The sequence below is a fragment of the Paroedura picta genome, chromosome 7 (assembly GCF_049243985.1).
Source record: "Paroedura picta isolate Pp20150507F chromosome 7, Ppicta_v3.0, whole genome shotgun sequence".
Taxonomy (NCBI): domain Eukaryota; kingdom Metazoa; phylum Chordata; class Lepidosauria; order Squamata; family Gekkonidae; genus Paroedura; species Paroedura picta.
In genome coordinates, this window is record NC_135375.1 from 58,756,796 (window position 1) to 58,770,374 (window position 13,579).

General features: G+C 41.0%; 1 protein-coding gene across 1 annotated transcript in view; it reads left to right on the forward strand.

The window, feature by feature from the left end:
* Positions 1 to 12,975, forward strand: part of ADAMTS19 (ADAM metallopeptidase with thrombospondin type 1 motif 19) — a 138,379-nt gene extending 125,404 nt beyond the window's left edge. Inside the window, exons 22-23 of the mRNA XM_077344470.1 lie at positions 9,040 to 9,217; positions 10,533 to 12,975. Of these exons, the coding sequence (XP_077200585.1) occupies positions 9,040 to 9,217; positions 10,533 to 10,684 (330 nt within the window). The 3' untranslated portion in view covers positions 10,685 to 12,975. The remainder of the gene's footprint in view (positions 1 to 9,039; positions 9,218 to 10,532) is intronic.
* The last annotated feature ends 604 nt before the right edge of the window (positions 12,976 to 13,579 follow it).

Below are 13,579 nucleotides of genomic sequence, written 5' to 3' on the forward strand. Positions count from 1 at the left end.
CTTTTCGCCACCAGTTACTTCCACAACTGAGTGTCCTTTCGGCTTTGGCCCAGTCGCTTCATTCATTCTGGCGCTACTCGTACTAGCCGTCTGCTCATCCCCAGTAGCATATTGGACACCTTCCGACCTGAGGGGCTCATCTTCCAGCGTCATATCGTTATGCCTATTGGAACTGTCCATAGAGTTTTCATGGCAAAGATACTGGAGTGGTTTGCCATTTCCTTCTCCAGTGGATCACCTTTTGTCAGAGCTCTCAGCTATGACCTGTCCGTCTTGGGTGGCCCTGCACGGTATAGCTCATAGCTTCACTGAACTACGCAAGCCCCCTTGCCACAACAAGGCAGCGATCCTTGAAGGGGGCAACCTATCTTAGAGGAACTAAATCTAGAAATACAAATACCCAACCATTGGTGAAGTTCACCCTTAGTATAAGTGCTTCTGCACCTTGATTTAAATCCAAACTGTAGAAGTAGTCCTCTTTTGCACCGTCCCATTTATACCAACTCTGCTGCAAAAACTGTTCCAACAGAGTAGTTCTTTCTTCTTTCTTCTTACAGCACTGCAATAGTAGAGAGGAAAGGGTCTCCTTCTATACCCTCATTATGGAATCCTGGAATGCAGTACATTCTAGGAACCAGTAAAACAGAAACATATACTTTTCAAAGAACACCTATAACCGTTAATCAAGTACTCACATGCTGATCTGAATCCTTTGCTAATGGAGATAAATATTGTTTACCATTGACTTTATTTGAACAAAAATTCATTTTCTCACCATCATAATTATACTAGATTATTTAATAAAAGAACACAGTTGTCCAAGAACGCAACATGAGTATCCATTCTTAAATTTAGTTATTTATTATATTTGTTGACTGCCACTTCCAGGTCATGCTGGCTTGTGGCAGATTACAGTAAAATGATAAAATCACAGATGGTACCAGTCTAGGCTGCAAGTAGAAGGTATTGCTTTTTAATACTTTAATGCTTCCATGTGTAAAATATCTCTGTTTGCGTAAAAACAAATCAGGGATAAAATGTCTAATCGAATCTGCCCCATACTATGTAAATTTTATATGTTTTGGTTGTAAAATTTTTACATGTGATGGATGAGTCTGTTATTTAGATTAATAATCTCTCCTCTCCTTCTCATCTTGATATGTGCATAAGGAAAGGGGGTTGCCAAACTCTGTAACAGCTCTACCAACTCCAAGCTGAAGAGGGGGGCAGTGGTATCTTTCACTTGTATGTGGATGCAGCCGCCCCTGCAGCTTGGGTCTGGGGGTGACAGGTTCCACTGAGCCAGAATTGCAGCAGGTTTGCCTCCTGCCAAATCAGTCAGTGTCTGTGCAGTTGATAGTGAGGTGCAAAAAGGTGGATTGCCCCTCTTTGCACTCCAACCCCCAGCCTTGTGTATGCAACCTGAGCCAACACTTTTGGTGTTCCCTTCAATTTGCTCACAACACATTGGAGCATCCAGACCCACCGTCAGCAATGATCCTCAGCTTCCAAATTCTAGTGAGCTCTGAGCCATATAGGATAGTTTTCAAGTGTTTTGTAAAGTCTCTTTAGAAGAAAAGGGGGAGTAGCTTCACTCACCAACTTGGTGCATGTGTGAATGAAGGGGCAGCTTCCTTGCACTTCTTCTGAGGTGTTCTGTAATTCCTTTCCAGCCCTCTGTTTTGATGGGCTCATGTTCAGTAGTTCAGCCTGGCTTGGGGCACCCCAGATTAAATAATGCTTCACAGGCAATAATTATCTTTGAAAAAGTATGTAAGTATCATCTCCATCTCTCTACTAAGTAACATGGGGATTTTAAATATATTCTTGTCAAAAATATGGGCCACTGAGTACACACACCACATCAATTTGTGGTTTTTGGCAAATCCTTGTCATTAAATCAGTAACTTCCATTATTTTTAAGATTCTGGTTTGTGTTCAAGAGGCATTTGGTGTGATCCAGCAAAGCAATCCTTGTGTCCTTATGTTCTCTCTGTAATAATTCTGGAAGATGTGATTTGTGGATTGCAACTGGAGTGATCGTATGTTCTTGGAAGAAATTGTCCGAGTCTATGTTGTTAACACTGTTACAGATTGGCACTTACAACTGCAGCTTTTATCAAACTCAGCAGTGATTGCCTATTATATTGGCGGAGGTACACAGTTGAAACGTTGCTGTCTGCCAGCAACAATTTTTTCCTTAATTTAGGAATCCTCACTGAGTCCAGCTGGAAGTAGCTAGAGCATTACAGCACCTTCTTCATGTGTTGGTCTACAAATTCTGTGTTTGCTTCAAAATATATGCTTCTGACAGGCAGAGGAAAGAGAGAATCTTGGGTAAAGCTGAATGTGCCAAGATAAAGATAGTTTGTTATCAGTTACTGAATAAAGCAGACAAGAAATTTATAATCTATCACCATATAATATAGATATAGCTATTGCAAAAAATCTCCTGACTTCAAGAAAAATCTGTATACAAGAATACACAAGGGACATGATCATATTAGGGCTCTTTTTCAACTGTAAATTCAAGCTTAGGTTTGATCTGGTTTTCTATCATGCATCAAATTTGCATGAACAAAGCTGTATACATTTCATATGTATATCCATGTATGAGGATGGTAGTGAGTACCCCACACCTACATACACGTGATCAATGAGTGATCAATGTAAGAACAGAAATGCAGTGATTTTGTCCTTATAGATATTTTATGTGGACCTGCCCCATTCTGCTTTTGTTTATATTGCCTAGTTACAGCCACATAAGAGAATAAGCAAATTGCAAGCAATAGCAGTAAGATACAAATAACTGGGGTGCATTCTTCTTATTACAATGTTACATTAAGGAAAATCCTAGCTTTCTTCTTTTGATGGACTTTTAAAAAACAGAGACGAAATACTGGAAGATAAGGATTTCAAGTGGGTATTGTATAAATAATAAATAAAACTAGTGGGAATCACAAATTATTAATGTGTTTTTATATCTGAAGGACAGAAAATGAAAATATTTGTAGAACTACAGGTGATCAAGGATGGCCTATTGTGCCCCTGAAAAACAGTCTCCCTAAGATTTTTTTTTTGGGGGGGTGGAAATATGCTTATATGACAATCCTGTGGACTGATGCTCCATGTTATGTTATCAGATTTGCAGGCTCAGAGAGGATAAGGAACAATGTGGTGGAAGGAAAATCACAGAGACTGGTGTTAGGTGAAAATATAGCCATAATTTTCATTGAATAGAATCAAAGGAGCATTGGTATATGGGAATGGATCCAAAATTGGGCAACCTGCCTGCTGTCTCATAACCTCACCTCAATCCACCTGCTGGGGGATAAAAACATAGAGTGAGAAGACTCAGGATCCATGTGGACACCAGCTGCTACATGATACCATTGATACTTGCTGGTGGAAGCCAGCTCGCAGTTCAAGCTGGGCATGTGGATGAGTGGCTTCACCCACAAGAACCCTTGAGGGAGTCCGCAGACCAGAAGAGGCAGGCATGCAGGCACAGCCTCTCTTCTGAAGGATATGTCCCAATGCTCAAAACTGCCTCAGAGTGGACAATTCTATGCCCTGAGTCTGCCAACACTTCTATGCCTTCAGCCAATTCATCAGACCATCCTGAATACTCTGTAGCCAAATATCCATGCCGTAGTCTTAGAAAGCCAATCTTAGAAACCCAATATATCTTAGAAACCCAATACAGATCTAATAATCTATGTCTTAGAGGCATACCAGAAGATTTTAAGAGGCTAAACTTGGAAGAAAGTTTTCAGAAATTGCTTAGAGGTCATTCAAAGATACAAAGAGCCTTTCCTGACATTAATCATATTTAGAGTGAATTCAAGATTTGTATTCAAGAAGCTCCCTCAAGATACACTGGTATGCCTCATAAGAAAACAGAAAACAGAATACTAAAGAAGCAAAGAGAATCCCCATTTAAAGTAGCAGGAAAAGATATGCAGATCATTCAGGATATACAACAATTATCTTAAGGAAAAGGAAAGATTTTGACTTTGAGATAGATTCTACAAGAGAAGGAAATAAAGTATCACTGGAAAATACCATTGGCTGAAGGATTCATAAAGGCCTATTATGCATGGAGGGGAAGGTCCGCATTCGGGGTGGAATGGCGTTGCCTAAAATCACTGATAACACACGGCGCCGGCTGCAACTGGCCGCAGATTTGGTGCATGCCACCGAAAAAGCCGCGTTAGCGAAACGCGGAAGAAAGCAGAGCTTCCGGGCAACCAGGGCGCAACCAGAAGCGGTGCCGGGGTCACCACGTGCATAATCGGTTACTCTGGGTTTTGCCACCGTTGCATCCTGTGCATAAGCGGTTTGCTTCGCATCTTCCCCCTCCGCGTTTTCCATGTGACCCGAAATCACTGTTTCGGCGGCCATGCATAATAGGCCATAGAGAAACTGAAGGGAAATTAGCAAGCAGCGCAAAGCAAAGTTCACCTAAGAGCTTAAGAAAAGAAACAGCTGATGATTCTGGACTGAAGATGGCGCCATAAAAAAGCTGGACTTCTGTTCAGCTCTTAAGCCATGCCGAGGGTCAGGAGCTTCTGCACCTGGCTGACCTGAGCAGATACGCAAATCTGCTCACCGGTCGCCCCAGGAACCAGGAACGGCATCCTGAGGGTCCTACAGATCCGTGGGGAGGTAGGAAGACCGACCTCCCTGGATTAATAGCGGCGTGTGCTCAAGGTCACGATGGCGTCTTTGTCGCAAACAACTTTACAAGCTTGAAACGACCAGCTGACCTTACATTCTTCCCAGACCATCATTTACCAGATTGACAGGAGCTGGAATCTGCAACAGTAAGAATTGAAAGCTTTCTGGCTTTTCTCTCTCTTCTCCCACAAGCTCTTCCCTCCCCCCCCCTCAACCAATTTGCAAGCGAATTCCCTCTTTCGTCGAGTGAGAGACTCCCAGCTAATTATACCCACTAACCAAACAAAGAGAGAGCTTTGAAGATTTGTTGGTGAAAGTTCAGTGGGGGGAATTTGACTTGATACGGAGATCGACAAACTGATAATTTGGGATCGCTCGTGCTCCCGCGAGACCTCACGAGACTTTCTGTTTATAGTTTGTGACTGCCTAGAACTATGGAAGAATTAACTAAGGCACAGCTTTTCCATTTGTTATGCAAAGGAAACTCAAAGATACTGAAAGCAGTCAATAAGCTGGAAAAGGAAATCCGTGGGACTAAGGGGGAGCTTTTGGATGGAGCCCATGGTCCGGAGAGACCAGCTGATGACGTAGCTCAGCTAACAATAAATCAAACGAAACTTCAATGTCTGGAAGTTAATCAACTGGAGGGAGAGAGTGCCTGAGATGAAAAAACCCAAAGTACCTTTGAAGAACCTGGGAAAACAGATTCAAGGAAGGAAAGTACCGAAAACCTGGAAGTCTATTCAGAGCAGGAAATGATTTGGATCAGCAAAATGAAAAGAGTCTATTCAAAAGCGACAGCAACCAGGAAGCTATCAGGAGATATTCCTGTGTGACCAGAGGAAGAGATCCAGATTGACAAAGGATTCAGAGCCTACTCAAAGGCGACTGCAAGCAAGAATCAAGTAAGAGATTTCTTTGGCCCTGACAGAAGGACAATCAGAAACACTCTACTATGGAAAAAAACACAATTTCATTTTCTGCGACCACCTGAAGGATGAGTTGAACAATGGAGTATTCTTCTGGCTTCCTGTGGGAAAGACAGCAGCAGTAACTTTTAGGACAGGACCAATATATGAAGGGAACTGACTTTATATCATCTAAGACAATAATAGAATATATCCTTATAATAGATTATACCCTCATATGTATCAACAACTACCTTGCTAAGAAAGATGGTAATAACTCCTAGATCAGGATTAATATGCGATGGGAATTGAATATGTATGTCAATATGTATGCTAAAAGAGGATGACAAACCATACTTCATAGGCATTAACAAGACGGCAGTAGTAATTCTTGGGTCAGGGCCAATTTATGAAGGAGACTGACCTAATATCATTTAAGATAATAACAGAATGTATTCTTATAACAGATCATACTCTCATATGTATTAACAATCACTTGGCTAAGAAAAATGGTAAAAACTTCTAGATTAGGAATAATATGTGATGGGAACTGAATATCTATGTTAAAAGAGATGGCAAACCATATCAGCTGGTCGCTTTTTCTTCTCAATTTCTCTGTAAATGCTTTATATAATAATAAATAATAAAATTATATATATATATATATAAAAGAAACAGCTGAGATATCAACACTGGAACAAAATTGATAGATTAAAAATAGTTTAAATAAATATTAATGAACTGAATTCTACAAAATTTACAAAAAGCAAAATACAGATATTATATGCCTACAAGAAACCCACACAAAGAAAAAATAAACTTATGTCAGTCAGTCAAATTCATTGTGTATAGCCAAAGGCCATTTCAAACATACAAACAAGCAATTGATTACAAACTTATGTAAAGCATATCTTGCTTCAACCTTAAACAACCCACAATTAGAAGTAATACAAAAATCAAGATGCTGCTAGATTTAAAAGCTGGCTCACTGCTAAACAGCTGAGTTCCCTTTCAAGTCCAACATGGAACAGCCTAAAAGCACCTGTGGCATTAAAAGTACAAAGAATGCCTGCTTTGCCCTTTGCTGGGTTGAAACATGGTCACCTTCTGGACTTACTTCCAATGTGCTCCAAATTCAAGCCAATAATGCCAAACTGACAGTAAGCCTGTTGCAGTGTTGGGCTTAAATAGCCACAGGGACATCACAACACCAACCACTCCAGGCAATCTCTGCTGATGCTACTGGCCAGCCAGTGCAGCAAGCCCCACCCTACAGAGTCTGCAGGCAGGTTGAGATAGTAAAACTACACTTCCTTTGCCTCATCCCCCTTCTGAACCACAGTGGACAGTGACGGGTAAGCCAGTGCTGTAATTCCCTTAAAAGAAAGACACTGAATATAAAGCCATCCCCCTAAAACTGCAAACTATAAAATTAACCGGGATGCCTTTTTGATGATGCTATTAATGTACATGTATATTCTCTTTTCCCACACTGCTAGGCCAAATATACATATGCTTAGAATCAGGTGAAAGCATTATCAGGTGATAGAACAGATGGTATTTTTCTAGGCTGCAAGTAGAAGGTATTACTTTTTAAATACTTTAATGTATCCATGTGTAAAAATCTCTGAGTAAAAACAAATCAGGAATAAAATGTCTAATTGAGTCTTCTCCCTGCTATGTAAATTTTATATGTTTTGGTTGTAAATTTTTTACATGTGATGGATGAGTCTGTTATTTAGATTAACAATCTCCCCTCCTTCTCAGCTTGATATGTACATTTGACTCGATTAAGGAAATCGAGTAACAACTCTACTCAGCTCCGAGCTGAGGAGGGGCACAGTGGTATCTTTCACTTCTATGTGGATGCAGCCGCCCCTGCAGCTTGGGTCTGGAGGTGACAGGTTCCATTGAGCCAGAATTGCAGCAGGTTTGCCTCCTGCCAAATCAGTCAGTGTCTGTGCAGTTGATAGTGAGGTGCAAAAAGGTGGATTGCCCCTCTTTGCACTCCAACCCCCAGCCTTGTGTATGCAACCTGAACCAACACTTTTGGTGTTCCCCTCAATTTGCTCACAACACATTGGAGCATCCAGACCCACTGTCAGCAGTGGTCCTCAGCTTCCAAATTCTAGGGAGTTCTGAGCCATATAGGATGCTTTTCAAGAGTTTTGTAAAGTCTCTTTAGAAGGAAATGGGGTTGTAGCTTCACTCACCAACTTTGTGCATGTGTGATCAAAGGGGCAGCTTCCTTGCACTTCTTCTGAGGTGCTCTGTAATTCCTTTCCAGCCCTCTGTTTTGATGGGCTCATGTTCAGTAGTTCAGCCTGGCTTGGGGCACCCCAGAGAGTGAGTTGTCTCTCCAATGTGGCGCCTTCCAAGTGGATCTGGGGTCGAACACTCCTAATTCCCAGGTCCTTGAAGTTTTCCTGCGTGTTCCCCACATCACTCTGTAGGCCCTGTTACCTGAAATGCATGTTAATAAACATGTGACAACTGGGGAATAACTGGGGAGAAGGGTCTTTATGACCTTTTTTAGCCATGTATTCATGGTGGAATAGTACATAGGCTGGATGGGCTTTTTGAGGACACCCTATGTTGGCAGTGATTGAGATAATGGGATTAACAAAAGGGGATATTTAAGGGAAAATAGGAAGTTTGGGGAAGACTCCAAAATTGCTTGCTATCTAATGTCTAACTGATGAGAGTAATTAAACTTTTGGCCAGTTGGCTTAATGTTGGAGCAGAAAAAGTTGGTTGGTAAACAAAGAATTTTAGCTTCAGGATGAGAGTGAGGAAGAAGTCTGCCAGCCACTCTTTAGCAATACAATGGTCAAGAGGGGGGAAATGTCAGGAAGGGCTGATGCTCAGCATCAATGTGAGTGTAATGGCCAGTTTTCTTGTAAAAAGGCATATTTCAGGAGCTGAGTCAGTTGGTCTAAACATTGCTACTGGTGCTCCCAGAGTGCCTTGTGATGGTGGTCTGGCTTGCTCCTGCCTAGACCAGTGTGGATATCAGTGGTGGCCCCATGCAGAGGCACATAGGCTCTTGCCTGTGGTAATATCCTGTTCCGGCTACCTGTGGCCGCTGCTGCAATGGCAGGGCACTGGCCAATTCCACTTTCCATTTTCTTCTACTTTGGAGCGCAAACATTTGCAGTGCTTTTTCAGCCAGTCTCAACAACTAAAGATATGAGCCCTTCCCCACAATGTAGTACTTTCCATTCTACCTTGATCCACTACATTCGCCATAATAGGGCCCCAAGGAAAGCTCAGGGATAGTGGAAATTGTAGTTATACCTACCAGTTCTATTCTTCAGTATTTAACAAAGAAAAAAATAACAAAAGGACTCAAACTTGTTTTATTTTAAAATGCATTAATAATCTGTTTGAGTGAAACGCAGGCTTGTGAACAAGAAAAGTTATAACTTACTTTTTAATATATTCCTTGCAGTGTTCCATCACCTGTGGCAAAGGAATGCAGTCACGGGTAATCCAATGCATGCACAAGATCACAGGAAGGCATGGCAATGAATGTTTTTCATCTGAAAAGCCTGCAGCTTATAGACCTTGTCACCTGCAGCCCTGTAATGAAAAAATTAATGTGAACACAATTACATCTCCTCGGTTAGGTAAGTAAAAGTAATTAGGTATGGAGGTGATGTTTCTAAAATTACTGAGATAGGAAATATATGTTATATTCTTGTACTGCAATATACATTAGACCATATCCGTGCATTAGGATTCTTCAACTTTCAGAAAAACAAAACCCTGTAGCCATCAGAATCCTTTCATTTCATGGAATGGCCTGGTCACTTTCTCCCTGCCCTCCTGCCAAGGTCTGTGCCAACCGCCCCACTCTTCCTGGCCTCATGGCTGTTGAGAAAGGATGGGGAAGACTGAGCAGGCACACTCCATGCCAGCCCTGCTGCTCTTGACAGCCTCCTGGCCACTGGGGAGGGAGCAGAAAGTGAGCAGGCATGCTCCTCCCTGGCCCCACCACTCTTGCTGGCCTTCTGGCCGGTGGTGCAGGCCAAGAAAAGGTGAGGAGGCACCACTCTAGCCAGCCTCATGCACTGCAGGAGGGCTGAGGGGTTCTCCAGGGCCCCAGCTCATTTTTAAAATGGGCTTCACTTCTAGTATGTTAATAAAAATACAACAATTTACAGTATAACATAGCAGTAATGTTCAGCAAACTCAAGTTGTAAAGAGATCAGAGTGAAGGAGAATTATCTCTTCCATTGAGGGAGCATATTTATATCTGTTCCACTTAATATTTCTGCTAAAGCCTTGGAGGAGGAGCATGTCTCATGGCTTAAGTACACTTAACACCCACTCAGGGAAGCTGTCCCACCACTGAGGCCTCCTCCTCCAACTGGCTTGCCTGTCTGTCAAGTGGCCACCTTCCGTCCCTCACCCCTGATCACCCCCTCTTCCTTCTACTTCCCTCTGAGGCTCGGAGGTTGCAGATTCCTGCTGTGTGAGAGCTGTCCCTGCTGGTGAGTTCTATGAAAGCTGCCTGCAGCCTTTCCAGGTCTTGGAGGCCATCTGCAGAGTTCTTCCCCCCCCCCCCCCATCAAGCACCACTTGTGTTCCTGAATGCAATGGGCTTGGTTATATATAATTCATTGGATATATTTTGACATATAAGAATTTGATTTGGGACTTTCTGGAGTACACTGTATATTTTTTCAGATATTGCTACTGCTCAAAATTCATACCACAATGAACCAACTAATCTCTGATGTTTGGCCACTCTTTTCAACTTTATGATTACACACTAATATGCCCACTGCTAAAATCTGTGCTTTAACTTTGCATATAGGAAAGATATGCTTATTTCATAAATCAAATTATGCATCCATCATATAGTTGACAATGTATACCTCTTTGGAGTCTTTCATATATATACTAATGTATCCTTTTGCTTTTGTGTTTTTTTTATAGCTGCTTTAACTTTTAAGTGTCTTGGAGATCAATGGCCTGTATATTGCAGAGTAATACGAGAGAAGAATCTTTGTCAGGACATGAGGTGGTATCAGCGGTGCTGTGAGACATGCAGGGACTTCTATGCGCAGAAAATGCAACAAAAGAGTTGACCACTGGCAGGCAGGCTCAATTCATCACAGTCACATTATTTATAAACACACACACACAAGCACGCTTCTTCAGACCAAATATTATCAGATTACATATAATTTAATCAAATTAATTTATTTTGCCTGCCAAAACATTTTTATTTTGGTTAAATAGCATTTTTTATCTCCAGAGTTTCCATAATTAATTTTATATGAATTATTTTGGATACATTTATCAGATTTTTTAAAAAACAAACAAATACTATTTGAAATGCTTATATACAGTAGGGTAATGTGCCTCTCCCCCACCTACACCAAAACAGAAATAGTACAGTACTGTTTATAGTTAAATGTGCTAATCCTGATCACTTGAAATCAGTGGGATGAGCATACTTAACTGTCTGTTGCATTGTGCCAAATATAAAACCATATTATCCTGAACTTTTTTTTTCCTTAGGTGAATAATTTTGCTGTATGCAGAAATGGTTTGCTTTATTTTATTATAACTATTGGTGCTCAGTAACTGATTGACTTCAGATAATTTTGCAACAGGTTTTGGCGTGAGTTAAAGCAATCACTTTACTAAGTGGCTTCAATGACATTCAAACTCCACCATGCAATGTACCTCAATTGTTCCCAGGAATATATCTGTATGGCAAATATAAAATGTGATCCAGAATATCTATGCACAACTATCCAACATCCATTTTCTAGCCATCACAATAATGGGAGTTGCTCATGGGAAGGTTCAATCAGTGTCCATGTTTTGTGTACAACAGGGATGCCTGTGGGCACCATAGCACCCACCTTTTCCTGGTCCTCGCCAAGTGTTTTTGGAAAATGGGTGGGGCTTTGTCCATCAGGGCTTCTAACTGACCATTATAAATCTGATTGGCTGTGCAAATGTTATAAAAGTTTCTGGCAGCAGCTGCCACAACAGCACATAAATCTTAACTATGTGATTGAAGGTAAGCTGTGTGTAGTTAAGAAAATATTTTTAAATAATGTTAATTTTAAAAGGCATGCTGTTAAACAGAGCTTCTGTCTGAAATGTTGAAGAGTTACTATTAGAATTCTGCGTGACCTCCCTCTGACACTTGTAGTTGGTTCTGTGTCTTGCAGCTATTTTATGTTTGCACCCACCACCCTGTGTCAAAATTCAAAAGGTGCTCACAGGCTGAAAAAGGCTGGGGACCTCTGGTGTAGATACTATGCATTCTCTATATGAACACACCTGGGGACTGCTAGGGCATCTCACAGGTGGAACTAGCCACACCCTTAGAAACATACTGTAGGAAATGATCTACTGTAATCTACTCTTATGAACAAAAGCAGACAAAATAACAAAGTAGGAATTTTAGTCATGTACATGAACACATACTTGAACACAAGTATTGAATCAATTAAACACTGTAAAGATTTACACTGAATCTCTGTTGCACTGTTTGATGTAGTGTAGAGAAACATCATTCTAGAGCTCATAACAACTGATGAAAGAAGTCTGTACTGTTTTAATGTGTCGTAATTGTTTTAAACAAGAAATCCATACCTAACTCTCAGTGCTTGTGAGTGTCCTCATGGCATTTTACAAATGGGAAGAATCCTAACACTTAATATGAATTGGACTAAATTTTCAGGTTAGAAAAACTTTTAAAAGTTAATTTTGTGACAAAGTTCTATTTTTTTAAGATCTATATGAAGATACTGTTTTACAGTTTTGTGAAACGTGAACCTGACAGCTAACATTTTCCTTATGAGAAAATATTGTACATGAGTCACATGATTTTTATAACATTAATAAAATATATACAGTTGTCTTCATTTTTATATACCTCTGGTTTCCACAAATCAAATCAAATGGACAGCATTGGACAATATGTGAAGCTGTTAAATCAGATAATTCTGAGATTCGAGGAAGAGGAAGGTCTCATCATTTTGTTAAACAAGACCCTTTTCTCTAGAGATTAAAGGCATTAAACCCCGATCACCACAAGCATATTTCCAATGGACATCTGAGATGTACTCTACTAGAAATAAAAATGACTGCAATAAAAATGACTAAATTTCACATTGTGTTAGCAGTCAGATCCCTCCTCCCACTTAGGGGCAGTTTATAGATAGAAAACCATGAAGATTCTTCCTCTAATGTAATTTCAAATAGCACAAGGAACACACTGCCTGGCCCTAAATGTCATTAAAATGGATGTCAACCAGAGGAATGTCTGGTCATGTAGTTTAGAAGTGTAGGAAAGAGTGGCTGACTCACTAATGATATCCTATCCAACCCAGTGATCGTTTACGCACTGAGAACTTCACTGCCCCAGCTCCCATGCAGGAGCACAGATCGGGGGCAGATGAGGTGCACCGGGCCAAATACTCCCCTGTGTGGGTGCAGGAAGAGGTGGGGCAACCTGCCATGTCTAAAACTTCAGCCTGCAGCCTGAAACCTCCAGTGCGTAAACCGTCAGTGAGATGCATAATTAGGATAATGGGTATCTGAAGAACCTGTTACTTCATCTTGATTTAATTTCATAAGCACCCAACTTCACTTCCCCCACCCATTTACCCTAATTAAGCAATACTTAACATTATTCACCAAACCTGGTAGCTTTTCCCAACTGGTACTCTTGAGTTCATCAAGCACCATTTACACCTACAGTTTGCCACAAGTAAACTCATCAAGCTCTGGAAAGACCATCAAATTACTGCTTGGGGAGTTAATACAGCAGCTAGCCCCAGGGAGCATTTTGCCCTGTAAAAGGTGGCATCCTGCATGATAGTTGTGTTTGTGTGTGTGAGTTTGTTCATTCGTTTTTGGATCTGGCATACACCTCTACTTGTGTGGGGGGCTTTGCTTTTTCCTGTGAAATGCTGGTCATTTTGCTGCTGTCTGTGAATCTCTATTTTCGAGACTGG